A 20,796-nucleotide genomic window follows, 5' to 3' on the forward strand; every position below is an offset into this window, starting at 1 on the left:
TTGCATTACTGTTCTAGAAAATAGGAAAAAACAAAGATACTTAGCACATAAATTGGCCAATTCAGCAGCCAATGACAAGACAATCGTCTTTGCTGGGAACCTAACCTAATATGATACCTCTCCTGGGCTGATAGCCCACAATTATGGGTAGGTAAGATCCTGCTGTGAATAAAACCACCAAAGGCTAATGGGTAGAGTGCTCGGTCAGAGAGCCTATGTACAGTTGAAACCAGAAGTTTACATAAACTATATAAAAAGACACATATGCATGTTTTTCTCAATATCTGACATGAAATCAGAATAAACCTTTCCCATTTTAGGTCAATTAGGATTACCATAATTTTTAATATTTGCCTAATGCCAGAATAATGAGAGAGAGAGAATGTTTCAAGGCATTTTTATTACTTACTGAAAAGTCAAAAGTTTACATACACTAAGATTATTATGCCTTTAAACAATTTTGGACTGCCCATATGATGATGTCATGTGTTCGGAAGCTTCTGATAAGTTTTTTGGCAAAATCTGAGTTAATTAGAGACACACCTGTGGATGTATTTTAATGCACACCTGAAACACACTGCATCTTTCTGTAGCATCATGGGAAAGTCAAAAGTAATCAGCCAATATATCAGGAAGAGAATTGTGGACTTGCACAAGTCTGGCTCATCCTTGGGTACAATTTCAAGATACCTGAAGGTGCCTCGTTTATTTGTACAAACAATTATACGCAAGTACAAACAAGATGGGAATGTCGGGCCATCATTCCGCTCAGAAAGGAGACGGGTTCTATGTCCCAGAGATGAAAATGCTTTGGTCCGACATGTGCATATCAACCCAAGGACAAAAGGAAAAGACCTTGTGAAGATGATGGTGGAAGCTGGCAAGATTGTGTCAATAACCACAGTGAAATGAGTACTGTATCAACATGGGCTGAAAGGCCACTCTGCCAGGAAGAAGCCATTACTCCAAAAGAAACATAAAAAAGACAGATTAATGTTTGCAAATGCACACAGGAGCAAAGACTTTAATTTTTGGAGACATGTCCTGTAGTCTGATGAAACTAAAATTGAACTTTTTGGGCATAATGACCATCATTCTGTTTGGAGGAAAAAGGGAGAAGCTTGGAAGCCTAAAAACATCATCCTAACTGTGAAACAAGAGGGTGGCAGCATCATGTTGTGGTGTTGTTTTGCTGCAGGAGGGACTGGTGCACTTCAAAAAATAGATGGAATCATGAGAAAAGAAGATTATGTGGCAATACTAAACCAACATCTCAAGACATCAGCCAGGAAGTTAAAGCTTGGGCAGAAATGGGTCTTCCAAATGGACAATGACCCGAAGCATACTGCCAAAATGGTAACAATGCGGCTTAAGGATAACAAAGTCAATGTTTTGGAGTGGCCATCGCAAAGCCCTGATCTCAATTTGATTGAAAATTTATGGGCAAAGCTTAAAAGGCAGGTGTGAGCAAGGCGACCTACAAACCTGGATCAGTTACACCAGATTTGTCAGGAGGAAAGGGCTCAAATTCCGACCAACTATTGTGAGAAGCTTGTGGAAGGATATCCCAAACGTTTGACCCAAGTCATTCAGTTTAAGGGCAATGGTACCAAATACTAATGAAATGTATTGTAGGGTTTTGTACTCATTCAGCCGAGTTAGAGGTAGGCACAGGATACTGTCTCTTTAAAATGTCCAAAGCAGGTTTATTCAGGCTTCATAAACAGCACTTTCAAAGTAAACAAAACACAGCCTTGTCCAGCACAAAGTAACAGAACAAGAAACTAAACAGACCATACAGTGCTGCGGATTCGCCTGTTCAGTCAGTGTCATGTAGCACAGACACGCTGGAGGTCTCCACACCTTCAGCCACAGACACTAAATCAGACACTCGGTGTCCATTTTATACATACACACTGGGGTGGGGATATGTGAGCAGCCAATCCCTCCTATTTCTTATGACTGCTCGCAAAAACTGGCCCTGATACGCCTATTAACCTTCTCAGCATTATGTGTATTGCATTATGTCTAGAAAATAGGAAAAAACGTAGATACTTAGCACATAAATTGGCCAATTCATGTATGCCCAGCAGCCAACTATCAGCCTATGGCGGTTTTAATCACAGCAGGATCCTACCTACCCATAATTGTAGGCTAGCAGACCAGGGAGGTGCATGTTAGGTAAGTTTCCTAGCAAAGAGCACTGCCTTGTCGTTGGCTGCTGGGCACACATGAATTGCCCAATTTATGTGCTAAGTATCTTCATTTTTTTCCTATTTTCTAAAGCAGTAATGCAATTTCATATATTTCATGTTTGCATACTAAAGTGTTACAGAGTGCTACTTTATTTGTTAGTTATATATGGAGGTGGCTACTCTTAGTATGCACCTGTTCATACCTGGTATCTGTTTGGAAGTGACGGTTAGTCTTTGAAACTTCTATCCTTAGGATAGGTCTTCAATGTCTCATGGTCCATCAATGTTAAAGCCCAGGACAGTCCCTTTAAGCTGTGTACCTCCTCCAATTGCCCTGCTCCACTGATTCTGAAAAAGTTTTTCTTATATTCTGTGTCCTTCCGTTCCAAACTTATGACCCTTGGAAATAAAGAAGAAAATTTTGCCTTTAACCAACTGGGCGTGTATTACAGATTTTGTAATTGGGTGTGGCCATGTTTTGATTGGCCAACATCTGGGGAGAAAAAGCACTGATACATGCCCAGTTGAAAAGTTTCATTTTTATTACCGAGTGGCACAACTTTGGAATGGAAGGGCACAGAGGAAAAAGAAAAACTGTCTCAGAATCAGCGGAGCTGCGCCAGCTAGAGGGACACAGCTCCAATAAAAAAAATCCAGTGAAAGGTCCTCCTCAAAACCCCGCTACAACACGAGGACTGAATGCAGCCATACAGTAAGGAGGGGATGCACCACTTCACAACTAGGCAGCTTTTCTATTCAGCCAGGAAAAGATGGATAAAGCTGTGGGACCTGTAATGTCAACCATAAGTCATGTTCCCAGCTTTCTTAGAAACAAATATGTCCATGAAGAGGATGACTCGATGACTTATATTCTCCGGGATAGTTTTTTATGGGGGGTGGGGGTGGGAATGGGGGGAGTTAGTCCTCTAAATTGTCTGACTGTACTAGATAATCCTGGTTCTGGTAATATGCAAAAACAAGCAAAATGCTATAATGAATATTTTTTGGGGGGTCTATTAGCTATATAATTAAAGATGACGGGGAAAACATGAAATTAACAGATCTGGTGAGAACATGGAGCACACAATCCAAACTACTTTTTGCATAAAATCTAAATGCAAAATAATCCCCATCGTCTCCCTGTCTTCGTCTCACGAGGCCATGATTAATTATACCCTATATAGAAACAGGTGGGTAATCAGCAGCGTCGCCGTCCTCAGATGCACACCTGTGCTGTGCCCGCTCCTCCTAATACTCACAGACGGGCGCCATAATGACAAGATTTATTCCTGGAAGTTTCACTCCCTGACATATGATAGCTTTGCACCTTTTCTGTTACCACCTGCACAGCGCCACTGCCATACCCTCTGATATTTGATAATGAAAAAGCGGCACCCCTAGAGGCATAACTTGAATCTTCTGGGCCCCAATGAAAAATCTATACCAGGTCCCACAGGTACCATAGTCTTATTATGTGGATATGTCTATATGGGAGGGAGAAATGGGCCACAAGAGAAATTATCAAATTGCAAATTTTACAATTCGCACCACAGTTCAGTCTTGCTGCAATATCATCCACCTTAGTCCTTGCTCTCACTTGCGTATAAACTCGGAGAGTGCAATGTGAGAAAACATCGCATTGCCCTCTGACTAATTTTATACTATGAGTCAGTTCTCATCTATGAGTTTTTTCTCAGATCAGCTCAGACTTAGAAAAAAATCGCAGCCTGCAGTGATTGTCTGCGAGAATCAGATCGCACTCGCCAATGCAAGCCATTCTGTGCGAGAAAAAAATCGCACAGCACACGGACTATACGTGTGTCGTCCAATTTTTATGCACTGTCTCATAGGAAACCTGATATTTCATCAGCCAAGTACAGTAAATTCACAGCGTGAACTGTCAGAATAGATAGATAGAAAGATGTCATTGAGATATATAATTAGTGCAGTGCGTGTGTAGTTTTCTGTACATGCATTTAGCTAATAAATATAAAATTAAATAAAAAAAAAAAATGGTGTGGGGTCCACTTATTTTTAATAACCAGCTGAGGGAAAGCAGGCAGCTGTGAGCTGGTGTTATTATTCTGGGAAGGGGGCAATAAACATGGAGCTTCCCAGGCTGTTAATATCAGCTCACAGCTGTCTACTGAGTCTTTGCTGGTTATTAAAAGAGAGGGACCCAAAAAAAATGATGTGGGTCCCTCCTATTTTTAATAACCAGCAAAAGCTAAGCAGACAGCTGTGGGCTGATATTAATAGACTGGAAAGGCCCTCCCAGACTGATAACACCAGCCCTCAGCTGCCCCAGAAATGGCGCATTACCTATCTATTATATTGATCTATACCTGTATATAAGATTGCTTTATTAGTTTGTAAACTAGCTTTAGCCCCTTCACTCCTGGGCCATTTTCCGTTTTTTTGCGCTTTTGTTTTTTGCTCCCCTTCTTCCCAGAGCCATAACTTTTTTATTTTTAAGTCAATGTGGCCATGTGAGGGCTTATTTTTTGCGGGACAATTTGTACTTTTGAATGACCCATTGGTTTTACCATATCATGTACTGGAAAATGTGAAAAAATTCCAAGTGTGGTGAAATTGCAAAAAAAAGTGCAATTCCACTATTTTTTTTTTTACTGACCTGCCATTATGATTCCCCAGGTCATTACGTGTTCGCAGATACCAAACATGTATAGGTTAATTTTTATTTAAGTGGTGGAAAAAGAATCCAAAGTTTGTTAAAAAAAAAAAAAGTCGCCATTTTCCGAGACCCGTAGCATCTCCATTTTTCAGGATCTGGGGCTGGGTAAGGGCTTATTTTTTGCGCGCCGAGCTGACGTTTTATTGATACAATTTTGGGGTAGATAAGATGTTTTGATCGCCTGTTATTGCATTTCATTGCAAGGTTGTGGCGACCAAAAAAACGTAAGTCTAGCATTTAGATTTTTTTCTCATTATGCAGTTTACCAATCGGATTAATTCTTTTTATATATTGATAGATCGAGCGATTCTGAACTCGGCGATACCAAATATGTGTTTATCTCCATGGGAGACTAGAAGCTGCGATTGTCTGATCGCCTGTGTGTAGCAGAAATGCTCACTGGCTATGAGCACCAACCGCTGTAACATTTTAAACATGTCCTACAGATAAGACTGTTTAAAAAAAAAAAATGCCCAAAACAATAATGAAAAATACATAGTGCATTTGATAATTAATTTTAACCCCTTAATAACATCTGACGTACTAATACGCGTCTGTGCCCTGGGACTTAAGAGCCAGACCCGTATTAGTACGTCATCGCGATAGCGCGCGCACACAGGCTGTGCGGGCGCGATCGCCGCCGGGTGTCAGCTGATTGTCACAGCTGACACTCGGTACTATGTGCAGGGAGCGGTCCTGCACCGCTCCCAGCACATTAACCCCCGCGATGCTGCGATCGAAGTCGATCGAAGTAGATCGCGGCATTGCGGGGGCAAGGGGAGGTGATCGGCGATACTCACCTCCTCTTCCGGCTTCCAGCGCAGTCTGCAAAGGCTTCCCGGGTGTTGCCATGACGACCCGATGTCGTCATGACAACATCCGGGTCACCAGAGAGCAGGAAGATTGCTTGGACATGCGCAGTGCATCTCCAAGCAATCTTCACACTGTGCACTTCTGACAGCCTTCATGGCATAGGGATGGTGCTCCATTCCTGTGCCATGCAGGCGATCAGAAAAAAAAAAGTGAAAGTCCCAGAGTGGGACAAAGTAATAAAGTGTATAAACTGTGTGAAAGTGGAAAAAAAAAAAAAAAAAAAGTGCAAAAATATTATAAAAAAATAAAAAAAATAATACACCAAAAATAAAAATATAATGTACCCATCAATAAATATTATTATAAAACAAATAAAAAAAAAACAATAAAAGTACACATATTTGGTATTGCCGCGTCCGGAACAACCTGACCTATAAAACTGTCCCACTAGTTAACCCCTTCAGTGAACACGGTAAAAAAAAAAAAAAAAAACGAAGCAAAAAACAATGCTTTATCACCATACCGCCAAACAAAAAGTGGAATAACACGCGATCAAAAAGACGCATATAAATAAAAATGATACCGCTGAAAACGTCATCTCGTCCCGCAAAAAACAAGCCGCCATACAGCTCCATCAGCCGAAAAATAAAAAAGTTATAGCTCTCAGAATAAAGCGATGCTAAAAAATATTTTTTTCTATAAAATAGCTTTTATTGTGTATAAGCGCCAAAACATAGAAAAATGATAAAAATGTGGTACCGCTGTAATCGTACTGACCCGAAGAATAAAGCTACCTCATCAATTTTACCACACGCGGAACAGAATAAAAAAAAAAAAAAAAACAATACCTAAATTGTTGGTTTTTGTTTATTCTGCCTCCCAAAAATCGGAATAGAAAGCGATCAAAAAATGTCACGTGCCTGAAAATGGCACCAATAACAACGTCAAGTCATCCCACAAAAAACGAGCCGTCACATGACTGTCTGCCAAAATCTGGAAAAATTATAGCTCTCAAAATATGGCGATGCAAAAACTAGATTTTACAAAAAATGCGTCTTTTAGTGTGTGACAGCTGTCAGTCATAAAAACCCCATATGATTCTGGCATTGCTGTAATCACACCGACCCGAAGAATAAAGTCGTCTAATCACTTATACCGCACAAGGAACAGCGTCAAAATAAACTCTTGGGTTAGGATTGGGCTACGGTTAGGGCTGGGTTTGGGGCTAGGGCTGTGCTGGGGCTAGGGTTGTGCTGGGGCTAGGGTTGTGCTGGGGCTAGGGTTGTGCTGGGGCTAGGGTTGTGCTGGGGCTAGGGTTGTGCTGGGGCTAGGGTTGTGCTAGGGCTAGGGTTGTGCTAGGGTTAGGGCTGGGGTTGGGATTTTTTTCAAAAGTAAGAAAAAAAGATGACGATATGGCGACTAGTGTTGAGAGCAAGTGCTCGCTACTTGAGTTTGCATCGGGTGCTCTGGTATGCATTGAGTATCGTGGGTATTTGAGTGACATGCTCGAGTCTCTGCCCCATATGCTTCGCGGCCAAAAAACTTTACGGGGATTGCCTGCCATGCACGAGCGATCCCCGCGTGTTTTTTTTTGGGTGTCTATTAACCGTGAAACATGCGGAGCAGGGACTCGAGCATGTCACTCGAGCACACGCTGTACATGGTGCATACCTGAGTACCCGATGCAAACTCAAGTAGCGAGCACTTGCGCTCAAGAATAATGACAACTTATTCAATATGATGACCTAATGTAAACAAATTCTGTGCCGTACCTCTGGGTTCAAAATGTTCACTATACACCTTAATAAAATCCTTGAGGGGTATAGTTTCCAAAATGGGGACACTTGTGGGGGAGCTCCACTGTTTAGGCACATCACGGGCTCTCCAAACGCGACATGGTGTCCGCTAACAAATTGAATGGAAAATCGGCTCAAATTGTTAGCGGACGCCATGTTGCGTTTGGAGAGCCCCTGTGTGCCCAAACATTGGAGCTCCCCCACAAGTGACCCCATTTTGGAAACTAGACCCCCCAAGGCACCTATCTAGATGCATAGTGAGCACTTGGAACCCCCAGGTGCTTCACAAATTGATTCGTAAAAATGAAAAAGTGAAAAAAAAAACACTTTTTCATTTTTATGAATCAATTTGGGAAGCACCTGGGGTTCCAAGTGCTCACTATGAATCTAGATAGGTGCCTTGGGGGGTCTAGTTTCCAAAATGGGGTCACTTGTGGGGGAGCTCCAATGTTTGGGCACACAGGGACTCTCCAAATGCAACATGATATCCGCTAACAAATTGTCGGCTCAAATTGTTAGCGGATATCATGTTGCATTTGGAGAGTCCCTGTGTGCCCAAACATTGGAGCTCCCCCACAAGTGACCCCATTTTGGAAACTAGACCCCCCAAGGCACCTATCTAGATGCATAGTGAGCACTTGGAACCCCTAGGTGCTTCACAAATTGATTCGTAAAAATGAAAAAGTGTTTTTTTTTTCACTTTTTCATTTTTACGAATCAATTTGTGAAGCACCTGGGGGTTCCAAGTGCTCACTATGCATCTAGAAAGGTGCCTTGGGGGGGTCTAGTTTCCAAAATGGGGTCACTTGTGGGGGAGCTCCAAAGTTTGGGCACAGAGGGGCTCTCCAAACGCAATGTGGTGTCCGCTAACAATTTGAGCCGATTTTCCATTCAATTTGTTAGCGGATACCATGTTGTATTTAGAGAGTCCCTGTGTGCTCAAACATTGGAGCTCCCCCACAAGTGACCCCATTTTTGAAACTAGACCCCCCAAGGCACCTATCTAGATGCATAGTGAGCGCTTGGAACCCCTAGGTGCTTCACAAATTGATTCGTAAAAATGAAAAAGTGTTTTTTTTTTCACTTTTTCATTTTTACGAATCAATTTGTGAAGCACCTGGGGTTCCAAGTGCTCACTATGCATCTATAAAGGTGCCTTGGGGGGTCTAGTTTCCAAAATGGGGTCACTTGTGGGGGAGCTCCAAAGTTTGGGCACAGAGGGGCTCTCCAAACGCAATGTGGTGTCCGCTAACAATTTGAGCCGATTTTCCATTCAATTTGTTAGCGGATACCATGTTGTATTTAGAGAGTCCCTGTGTGCCCAAACATTGGAGCTCCCCCACAAGTGACCCCATTTTGGAAACTAGACCCCCCAAGGCACCTATCTAGATGCATAGTGAGCACTTGGAACCCCTAGGTGCTTCACAAATTGATTCGTAAAAATGAAAAAGTGTTTTTTTTTTCACTTTTTCATTTTTACGAATCAATTTGTGAAGCACCTGGGGGTTCCAAGTGCTCACTATGCATCTATAAAGGTGCCTTGGGGCGTCTAGTTTACAAAATGGGGCCACTTGTGGGGGAGCTCCAAAGTTTGGGCACACAGGGGCTCTCCAAACACAACATGGCGTCCGCTAATTATTCAAGCAAATTTTACAATCAAAAAGTCAAATGGCGCTCCTTCCCTTCTGAGCCCTGCCGTGCGCCCAAACAGTGTTTCTTCCCCAAATATTGGGTATCTGCGTGCCCAGGGGAAATTGCACAACAAATTTTGGGGTCCATTTTTTCTTGTTACCCCTGTGAAAATAAAAAAAAATGGGTCTAAAGTAACATTTTTGTGAAAAAAGTTAAATGTTCATTTTTTTCTTCCACATTCAAAAAATTCCTGTGAAGCACCTGAAGGGTTAATAAAGTTCTTGAATGTGGTTTTGAGCACCTTGAGGGGTGCAGTTTTTAGAATGGTGTCACTTTTGGGTATTTTCTGTCATAAAGACCTCTCCAAGTGACTTCAAATGTGATGTGGTCCCTAAAAAAATGGTTTTATAAATTTTGTTGGAAAAATGAGAAATCGCTGGTCAACTTTTAACCCTTATAGCTCCCTAACAAAAAAAAATTTTGGTTCCAAAATTGTGCTGATGTAAAGTAGACATGTGGGAAATGTTATTTATTAACTCTTTTGTGTGACATATCGCTCTGATTTCAGGGCTTAAAATTTCAAATTTTGAAAATTGCAAAATTTTAAAAATTTTCGCCAAATTTCCATTTTTTTCACAAATAAACGCAAGTGATATCGAAGAAAGTTTACCACTGTCATGAAGTACAATATGTCACGAAAAAACAATTTCAGAATCAGGGGGATCCGTTGAAGCGTTCCAGAGTAATTACCTCATAAAGTGACAGTGGTCAGAATTGTAAAAATTGGCCCGGTCATTAACGTGCAAACCACCCGCGGGGCTTAAGGGGTTAATAACATGTAAAAAAAATAAAAAATGTGAAAAACCTTAAAAAACAATTTGTATTTTCTTGTCCATATTATGGCTGCAATTCCTAGCTCAACTGAGTGTCACTTGACTCGAAGTAACAACATCATACATGTCTATGTTATTGTTAGCTCAGGTCACGAGACCCAGACTTGGTCAAGGCGATAAAAAATGTTTTTTTCTTATTCACAGTGAATTTTTTCAAGTCTGCAAAAAAAAGTGGACAGTTTTGTAACTGTTTTTGGTCCGTGTGCCAGCCGTTATTCTTGTATAGAAAAAAGAGGCAGGCTTCCCGTCAGCACACTGATAGCATTTGTTTCTGGCCCATTTGTTTCCCTGAACCACTCAATGGAATGTTTTTTTTTTTTTTTTACGGCAAATTTCAATCACTATCTTACCCCCAATATAAAATAATGGCAGCTATACTCCCCTCCGGTGCGGGCACCGTGCCTGGTCAGCACTGACATCGCAGAAATGGCGCACATTTATTTTAAAATACTGATATATAAATATGGATGCCACATGGACGTAAAATATGGACACGGAGGGAAAACGAATAACAATACAGATGAAAATTGTCAAGTTCTGCGGATGAAAATCAGATGATTTTTCTTACGTTCATCTGTCCCTGCATAAAGCCGGATTCAGACAAGAGTATGGAAAATCATGTTTCTCATACAGAAAAAATTGATGATTTTTTTATCCGTATTGTCACCCATATGTCCGTTTTGTTTTTTACATCTGTGTAGCATTTGTTTCTAAACGTCATATTTCCCAGAGGAGTATTGCGGCTTAAAAGTCTCCTTACCTTGACATGCTTAACATGTCACTCTCCGCAAGGAGAAATGTTACCCCTGGGATACCTTACTAAAAGTCAAAAATTGATAAGACCAAATACAGTTTACTAAGTTAATAATTGCAATTGACCCGTAAAACACAGATGCCATGTGGATGATGTCTGTACGGCATCTTTTATTTAATGCACCTGTTGAATTGAAAGGGAAAGTTTGGTCCAAAAAACAGATCAGACTAGGGCAGGGGTGGGCAATTAATTTTCCTCAAGGGGCCAAACGAGAGACCGTGACTGTTGTGGAGGCCAATAGGCTGAAACCAATTCTGCTCAATATTAATATATTAATTATAATTATTTTATATTAATTGTATCACTTTATATTGAGCAGAATTAAATATGCTGACATCCCACTAACCGTATGAGCCCTCACATAGCCTCCTATATACCGTAAGAGCCCCCACATAGCCTCCTATATACAGTATGAGCCCTCACATAGCCTCCTACATACAGTATTAGCCCCACATAGCATCTTACATACAGTATGTGCACCCACATAGCCTCCTACATACAGTATGAGCCCTCACATAGCCTCCTAAATACAGTATGAGCACCCACATAGCCTCCTACATACAGTATGAGCACCACATAGCCTCCTACATACAGTATGAGCCCTCACATAGCCTCCTACATACAGTATGAGCACCCACATAGCCTCCTACATACAGTATGAGCCCTCACATAGCCTCCTACATACAGTATGAGCACCCACATAGCCTCCTACATACAGTATGAGCCCTCACATAGCCTCCTACATACAGTATGAGCCCTCACATAGCCTCCTACATACAGTATGAGCACCCACATAGCCTCCTACATACAGTATGAGCCCTCACATACCGTTCAAAGTTTTTTTTTATACATTTCGAAAAAACTGCTTCTCAAAACACCTCGCCGGGTCCAGCGCCTACTCTACCTGCTGCTTCAGCTTCATTGTTTTGACTGCGGCAGTTACATCACAACTACAGTGCACATCATTGCTGCAGCCCATCACTGAGATTAGAATGAAATACCCATACATATAATATGATAATGTATCAATAACAGTTTAGAAACCTATAGAGAGATAGAGAATCCATTTTTTAAAATATAATAAATAACCTTTATTCAATACAATTAAAAGACATGGGAGAAATTAACACACAAAATCATTTAAAAACATACATCAATGGTATGGGGGTCATTATGTAGAGACATTACCATCATGTTCTTATATATTTTTATTTCATATAGTTGAAGCTTATTATTATAATTAGAAAAAGTATATCAGTGCAATAGGATGCAGGTATCAATAATAAAGTGTATAATCTCTAGTATATCATGAAATGCATCCATGCATATATATGAGTAAACCCTTAAAGGACATCAGTATATGAAGATACAGTGTATCATGAGAGTATGAAGCAAAAATGTACCACTAGAACCATAAAGTACCGCAGTGCTGATACAATTAATACTCAAGTGAGTATAGTAGTATAAAAAGTGAAAAACACGTGGCTGGATGATGGATTCCCTAGTGAAAACCACCAGCGAAACGCGCGTCGGGAAGTGTATCACTGGTCTGAGGTATGCTATTACTCTCTTTACATATCATGTTCTTATATTTATGTCATCATCCAGCCACGTTTCTGAACAGAGCTCAGTGACTGGCTGCAGCGGTGATGTACACTTTAGTCGTTATGTCTCCACTGGAGCCAATGCATAGAGACCGAAGCAGCAGCGAAGAGCCAGCGCTGGACCCAGGGAGGGTGAGCACTATGTTTGCTGATTTACATATGTGCAGTCATTGGGGCTCCACTTTTTTAAAAATGCAAAATCCCTTTAATAGGTAGGAAAAGCTTAGGAAATTATAATTTTTGGGGATGCATATGAGCAAAATGGATCTCACACTAATTGTAAAAATTGACACACGGACCAAAAATGTCTAAAAATCAGATCCAGCGCATTGAGGACAAATGGTTAATTTTTTTTTTTGCAAAGAAAACACAAGAAAAAAAAATCCCTGACGTCTGAATGAGGCCTTAATGATATAAAATAAAGAGAGTCGCCAAAAATGCATATAAAAACATAATAAAAACGCTTGAAGTGCATCGGTATTTTCTGACACCCTGGGAAGATACCCCCAATGTCCTAATGTTTATTATAAGATGCAATATACATGTATTCCTTATTCTTCTTCGTGCCCCCGCTGCCAGCCTCGCCAATTTATGCTATGGATTAAAAAAAAATAAAAAATAAAATACACAAGACAATAGTGAACGTGGCTGTGGAAAACCATGTTACAAATATTGAGAACGGTTTCACAAAATTCTTTTACCAGCCGGGCACCTCACGGTGACTTGGCACTCTACACCTCGGCCGCCCGGCCACGTTACTGTACAGAAGTCTGTGAGGCCATCCGAGGTTAAGCAGCTATTAAAATAAAAGGTTTAGGAGGCCGGCGGTGTGCTCCAGAGCTGCGCTCCGGCACATGGGCAGCTTTATCTGGTAATTACAAAGGTGTCAGCTCCGGTCGGTCCAGTGCCAGCAGCCAGACTGGTAAACACAAATCTCCGTTATTTCCATGTGTTGAAGACCATGGCCCCCGATTCATCATTTGCGGTATTTTCAAAGAGGTATTCCCATCACTAAGATCCTATCCCAATATGTAGTAGGTGTAATAATAATATTAGCAACTACCTCTAATTAGAAATATAGTATAGTTCTTCTGATTTGCTATGTCTCTTTCGTCATGTTCAGGGCATTGCAGTAGCTTAGGTATCCATGGTTACGACGACTCATATAGTGACAGTTAGTTGTTAGAGGTAACCATGGATACCTAAGCTACTGCAATGCCCTGCACATGGGGTAAGCGACATAGCGAATCAGAACAACTATACTACATTTCTAATTAGAGGTAGTTGCTAATATTATTATTATTACACCTACTACATATTGGGATAGGATCTTGGAGATGGGAATACCCCTTTAAGTCACTTTTTTTGTCTTGTGGTATTCGTTGGCTTTTTTTGCACCAAATTGTTCCAAATAGTACATGGGGGGGGGGGGGGTCATGAATTTTCGCACAGAATTAAAAAATTGCGTTTTAATCTTTGTTTTTAACCTTTTTTTTAAGGCAGAAAAAAATCACACATTCTACTGAAAAACTGCAAAATTTGTGAATAAATAAATACATAAAATGGCGGGATGGAAAGGGGGATAGGGGTGTGTAAAAATGTTGTGACTGTTGGTTAAAAAGAAGCAATTTATGAATCAGTCGAAAACATTTTGAAAACCCCCAAAACTCGGCCGCCATGGTGAACATGAAAAAAAAAAGCAAGTGCACACATATAAAACATACATTTAATAAAGGCGTGACTATTAAAAGTATAAGGCGCAAATAAAAAACAGCAAAAAAACCCACAAAAATAGATTGAAAAAAGCCCACATTCACTGATAGTAACCAATCACAGAGCAGCTGTCATTTTTCAAGAGCACTACAGGAAATGAAAGCTGTGCTGTGATTGGTTGCTATGGGCAACAGTTTTTTTTTCCAACTGTTACATAACTGTCCCCTTGGTGCCTATAGCGACCAATCACATTGCAGCTTTCACTTTCCAATATGCCTTGGTGGAGCCTGATTGGTTGCTACTGGTAACGAAACGTTCTCCTCCTCTGTGTGGTTCCGCTCACACGCTCTCTGGAGTCTCTCAGACGCACGTGTACAGCTATACAGACAGGAGGAGGGGGAGGAAATGATCACGTCGCCGCTGGCAGCGCAGTCCCCGGACTTCCCACTAATCACCTCTGGGCAGCAGTGACACAGTTCACCCCCTAGAGGCGCTGTTGCAGTAGTTGACATGCGTCTCATCACAGCGCCTGCGCAGTGCTCTGCTTTCCTCGTCGTGATCCGGCCCCCTCTGCCAGTCCGGGCAGCCCCGGCGACATGAGGTGGCTCCAGAGCAAGTAATGCGGGTGGCAGGCGGCGGCCGGCGCGGGGGGCCGAGCCTCGGCAGCGTAGAGGAGTAACCGGTGCTTGTTGTGTTCGGTGTCCTGTAGATGGTGGCCGGAGATCTGCCCGTGACAGCCGAGGAGGAAGAGCTGACGACTAGTATGAAGGAGATGATCGGAGGCTGCTGCGTGTGCTCGGACGAGAGGGGCTGGGCCGAAAACCCGCTGGTGTACTGCGACGGGCACGGCTGCAATGTGGCGGTGCATCAAGGTAACGGAGAGCCCGGGGCTGCCAGGAGGGGAAGGAGGGCTGCCCTGCCAGGAGGGGGAAAGGAGGGCTGCCCTGCCAGGAGGGGGAAAGGGAGGGCTGCCCTGCCAGGAGGGGGAAAGGGAGGGCTGCCCTGCCAGGAGGGGGAAAGGGAGGGCTGCCCTGCCAGGAGGGGGAAAGGGAGGGCTGCCCTGCCAGGAGGGGGAAAGGGAGGGCTGCCCTGCCAGGAGGGGGAAAGGGAGGGCTGCCCTGCCAGGTACACAGTGCCAGCCTCACTACTGCATACTAACGTGGTCAACTCTCACTAATGTATACTGTCAGTCCCAGCCCTGTCGCTACTAGCAGTGCCAACTCCACACCACCTGCATACCAACAGTGCCAATCCCGACCCTGAAAGCCACACACTGCTGCCCGCTGCATACCTACGGTGCCAGTCCCGACCCTGTCAGCCAGCCACGCACCGCTGCATACCTACGGTGCCAGTCCCGACCCTGCCAGCCAGCCACGCACCGCTGCATACCTACGGTGCCAGTCCCGACCCTGCCAGCCAGCCACGCACCGCTGCATACCTACGGTGCCAGTCCCGACCCTGCCAGCCAGCCACGCACCGCTGCATACCTACGGTGCCAGTCCCGACCCTGCCAGCCAGCCACGCACCGCTGCATACCTACGGTGCCAGTCCCGACCCTGCCAGCCAGCCACGCACCGCTGCATACCTACGGTGCCAGTCCCGACCCTGCCAGCCAGCCACGCACCGCTGCATACCTACGGTGCCAGTCCCGACCCTGCCAGCCAGCCACGCACCGCTGCATACCTACGGTGCCAGTCCCGACCCTGCCAGCCAGCCACGCACCGCTGCATACCTACGGTGCCAGTCCCGACCCTGCCAGCCAGCCACGCACCGCTGCATACCTACGGTGCCAGTCCCGACCCTGCCAGCCAGCCACGCACCGCTGCATACCTACGGTGCCAGTCCCGACCCTGCCAGCCAGCCACGCACCGCTGCATACCTACGGTGCCAGTCCCGACCCTGCCAGCCAGCCACGCACCGCTGCATACCTACGGTGCCAACCTTGAACTTACTAACAGTGCCAACCAGGCTACTAGATATTAACATTGTCAGCCCTGACCCAACTAGCAGTGTCAGCCACACATCACTGCATACCAGCAGTGCCAGCCTCAGACCACTGCGTGCTAACCTTGACCATATGAACATTGTCAACACAGACCATAACAACAGTGCCAGCTACACTCCACTGCAGACCAATGGTGCCAGCCTTAACCTTACCTACAATGTCAGCCACATTACTACTTATCATCATTGCAACCCTCATCTTACCAACAGTGCCAACCACACACTACTACATACCGGCAGTGCCAGGTTTGACCTCACCAACACTGCCAGCCCCACATCACTGCATGCCAGGAGTGCCAGCTCTGACATCTGTACCAGTACTGATTAGTGCATACCAGCAGTTCCAGTCCTGACCTCATCCAACAGTGCTAGACACACGCCGCTACAAGCCGTTACCTTACCAACATTGCCAGCCCTCACTAGTGCATACCAGCAGTGCCTGACTGGACCTTACCAACTACACCAGCACTCACTAGTGCATACAAACAGTGCCAGCCCTGATATTACTAGCACTGTCTGAGTGGACTTTGACAGCTGTGACTTTACCAACTGAGCCTTCACTCTATAGAGGATACCAGCAGCGCCCACCATGACTTCACCAACACTGCCAGCCCCTCACTGGGGCATGCCAGCATTTTGCCTAATCAATACTGCTACTAACCACGCATGGGCACGAGCCCTCATCCATGTAAACCCATTACTACTAACAGTCACACACTAATACCAACCCTTACCAACACAGCAAAGTGCCACCAGTGCCTGTCACAACCCCTCCAGTACCATCCTCACACTGGTAACAGTACACTCCCACTATCTACATGCCCAGCAGTACCATCCCCATCGGTGACATCACACCAGCGCTTGTCCGACACTAATGCCAGTTACATCCCCAGCCTTTCCAGTCATGCATGAATACCAATCCTTTCCTAAAAGTGGCAGTACCACAAATTGGTTTATCTGCACACCTATCACCTCCTAGCTTGCTACATATGTGGGCATAGATTAAAGTTATTTGTAATTTCTGGAATTTAGTAACTTATAACTAAGAACTGGCAAAGCCTAGTTGTCCCGACTGGCTGTGCCCAGGTTATAGGTGCCAGGGTCGCGTTTGTCTGTAACTGGGAACTGTGTCGATCGCAATGTTGGATCCGTTTGTTTCTATCAGTCAGAACCAATCATTTTATTATCCTAGATCCAATGATTATCAGTGGTGGTTTAAGGGAACGTGTCAGGCGATTTTACTTCTGAAGCTAGTGGTAAGACTGTATGCAACAATGAAAATGATACCAATCTTGTAGCAATCCAATGTGCCAGTGCTGAGAAGCCAAGCATTGAAGCCACATGCATATTAGCCTGGGGGCGTGTCAATCCACGCAGGGTGCATAAACACGCCCTAATGCACTTCCAGGCTAATTTGCATGTGGCTTCAATGCTTGGTTTCTCAGCACTGGCACATCGGATTGCTACAAGACTGGTATAATTTTTACTCTTGTTCTATGACCTACAGTGGGGAAAACAAGTATTTAATACACTGCCGAATTTGCAAGTTTTCCCACCTACAAAGAATGGAGAGGTTTGTAATTTTTATCGTAGGTACACTTCACCCGTGAGACAGAATATAAAAATCACATTGTATGATTTTTAAATACCATAATTAAATTGCATTTTATTGCATGAAATAAGTATTTGATCACCTACCAACCAGCAAGAATTCTGGCTCTCACAGACCTGTTAGTTTTTCTATAAGAAGCCTTCCTACTCTAGACTCATTACCTGTATTAATTGCACCTGTTTGAACTCATTACCTGTATAAAAGACACCTGTCCAAACAATCAATCACACTCCAACCTCTCCACCATGGCCAAGACCAAAGAGCTGTCTAAGGACACCAGGGACAAAACTGTAGATCTGCAGAAGGCTGGGAAGGGCTACATGACAATAGGCAAGCAGCTTGTTCAGAAGGTAACAACTGTTGGCACAATTATTAGAAAATGAGAGGAACACAAGATGACTGTCAATCTACCTCGGTCTGGGGCTCCATGCAAGGTATCACCTCGTGGGGTAAGGATGATTCTGAGAAAGGTCAGGAATCAGCCCAGAACTACATGGGAGGACCTGGTCAATGACCTGAAGAGAGCTGGGACCACAGTCTCAAACACTATCATTGGTAACACACTACGCCGTTATGGATTAAAATCTTGCAGGGCATGCAAGGTCCCCCTGCTCACGTCAGTACATGTCCAGGCCCGTTTGAAGTTTGACAATCACCTTCTGGAAGATTGAAAGGAGGTATGAGAGAAGGTTTTGGGGTCAGATGAGACCAAAATAGAACTTTTTGGTATGAACTCCACTCACCGTGTTTGGAGGAAGAAGGATGAGTACAACCCCAAGAACACCATCCCAACCATGAAGCATGATGGGAGAAACATCATACTTTTGGGTGGGTTTTCTGCAAGGGGACAGGACGACTGCACCGTATTGAAGGGAGGATGGATGGCCTCATGTATCGTGAGATTTTGGCAGACAACCTCCTTCCCTCAGTAAGATCATTGAAGGTGGGTCATGCTCATGGCTCGGTTTTCCTGCATGATAATGAGTCAAACACACAGCCTGGTCAACTAAGGAGTGGCTCAGAAGCATTTCAAGAGCCTGGAGTGGCCTAGCCAGTATCCAGACGTGACCCCAATAGAAAATCTTTGGAGGGAGCTGAAACTCAATGTTGCCCAGTGACAATCCCGATACCTGAAAGATGTGGAGAGGATCTGTATGGAGGAGGGGGCCAAAATCCCTGCTGCAGTGTGTGCAAACCTGGTCAAGAACCACAGGAAACGTCTGACCTCTGTAATTACAAACAAAGGATTCTGTACCAAATATTAATTTCTGCTATACTTTTTTCATGCAATAAAATGAAAATGAATTATGTAAAATTCATACAATGTAATTTTTTGGGTTTTCTTTTTAGATTCTGTGTCTCACAGGTGAAGTGTACCTACAATAAAAATTACAGACCTCTCCATTCTTTGTAGGTGGGAAAACTTGCAAAATTGGCAGTGTATCAAATACTTATTTTCCCCACTGAATTCAGACACACCACTAGCTTTAGTTTGTAAAATCGTCCTGACAGGTTCCTCTTAGCAGAGGAGAGCCCGCTATACGGCCTTGCAAATTTTAGTTTGGCGATGGCGCTAGCTATTCCACCTGAAAAGGATGAGCGGGCAGAAGATGAGGGCTGTACGGGGGCACTAGCTGGTATCTTCCCTGTAGTACCAGCACCTCTGCGCAACGCTGACACTGTCTGAGCAGGTCATTAGGGCTTGTCCATACGTTACATATATCCTGCAGATTTTGCAGTGAAAAAGCCGCTGTGTATAAAAGTAGCAGCAAAGCGGTTGAGACATTACCAAATCTCGTTCACCCACTCCGCAGTGTAATCTGTAAATCTGCAGTGGAAATTGACCTGCAGTGCAGATGTTACATCCAAAGTAAGACAATTTATGCTGCGGATTACACTATTTCCAATGTATGAGGTGAAAATCGCAACAAATCTGTATGAAATACTTGCAGAATTAATTTCAGATTTGTGTTCCGAAAATCTACAGCGGGAAATTTGTATGTGTTAAACCTCAGGATTGCAGCTCCTGTCTGGTCGGTCCATTTTACAGACCAGAATGGTGCAATAGTAGGCAGATCGTGCACCTGTGTGCGATATGGTTCAGTGCCCCGGTCACTGCTGTAAATTGATGGCTTGCTTATTACAACGACGTCCTGAATCCGGCTGTTTTTGGGTTAAGCTCTAGATCCTATCCTAATATGTAGTAGGTGTAATAGTATTAGCAAATACCTCCAATTAGCTTATCAGGAGAACTACACTACATTTCTATGTCCCTTACCTCATGTGCAGGGCATTGCAGTAGCTTGAGTATCCATGGTTACGACTACTAGCAACTAACTGTCACTGCATTAGTGGTCATAACCATGGATACCTAAGCTACTGCAATGCTCTGCACATGAGGTAAGCGACACAGGTAATCAGAAGAACTACACTACATTTCTAATTGGAGGTATTTGTTAATATTATTATTATTATTACATATTACTACATATTGGGATAGGATATTGGAGATGGGATTACCCCTTTAATGCTTGTTGAAATAATTCTACACGAATGGATATTTATTGTAGGAAACTCTATTTTTGAAGCCCGTTATGAAGTGCTTGGTGCCGCTCTGAGCAGCGCCCCTCACTCCAGTGGTCCTGGCAGTGGTGCTTGGTGATTTGGCCGTGGTCCGTCATTGGTTTTGCTTTGCCGTGTGCTGTAAATGCTGGCACTCGATGCTTTATGGTGCAGGTCAGTGCGGGTTTCATGTTGGACAGCTGTTACTCGTGGTTTAGTTGACAAGCTTATAAGTACATTCATTCCTACATTCCCGCTTCTCATCTTACCACCTCGCGGTAAATGCTGCCACCGTTATATGGCATAGTTTTGTTCTAATGGTTAACATTTCATTTTTTGGTTCTTCCATGGAGATGGACTAATCGGTTTCCGCCTGTATGCTGCAGAAGCTATGGGGGTCTGCATTGAATGAAATGTGTATATATATATATATAACCGTATAGGTGCCAATTCATCATTATTT

At 43.6% G+C, this 20,796-nt stretch overlaps 1 protein-coding gene across 8 annotated transcripts in view; it reads left to right on the forward strand.

Moving 5' to 3' along the window:
• The window catches only part of MLLT10 (MLLT10 histone lysine methyltransferase DOT1L cofactor), a 256,506-nt gene that overhangs the window by 77,121 nt on the left and 158,589 nt on the right, over positions 1–20,796 (forward strand). For 6 of the 8 annotated variants that reach the window (XM_073677493.1, XM_073677487.1, XM_073677489.1 and 3 more), the window contains exon 3: positions 14,865–15,027. In XM_073677493.1, the coding sequence (XP_073533594.1) occupies positions 14,865–15,027 (163 nt within the window). Of the gene's footprint in view, positions 1–14,471; positions 14,772–14,864; positions 15,028–20,796 lie in introns of those variants that run through there. The other 2 variants (XM_073677492.1, XM_073677495.1) reach the window with 2 other exon arrangements.

Source organism: Phyllobates terribilis, unplaced genomic scaffold, assembly GCF_046119375.1.
Source record: "Phyllobates terribilis strain yellow unplaced genomic scaffold, ASM4611937v1 Scaffold_4__5_contigs__length_816908805, whole genome shotgun sequence".
Taxonomy (NCBI): Eukaryota; Metazoa; Chordata; class Amphibia; order Anura; family Dendrobatidae; genus Phyllobates; species Phyllobates terribilis.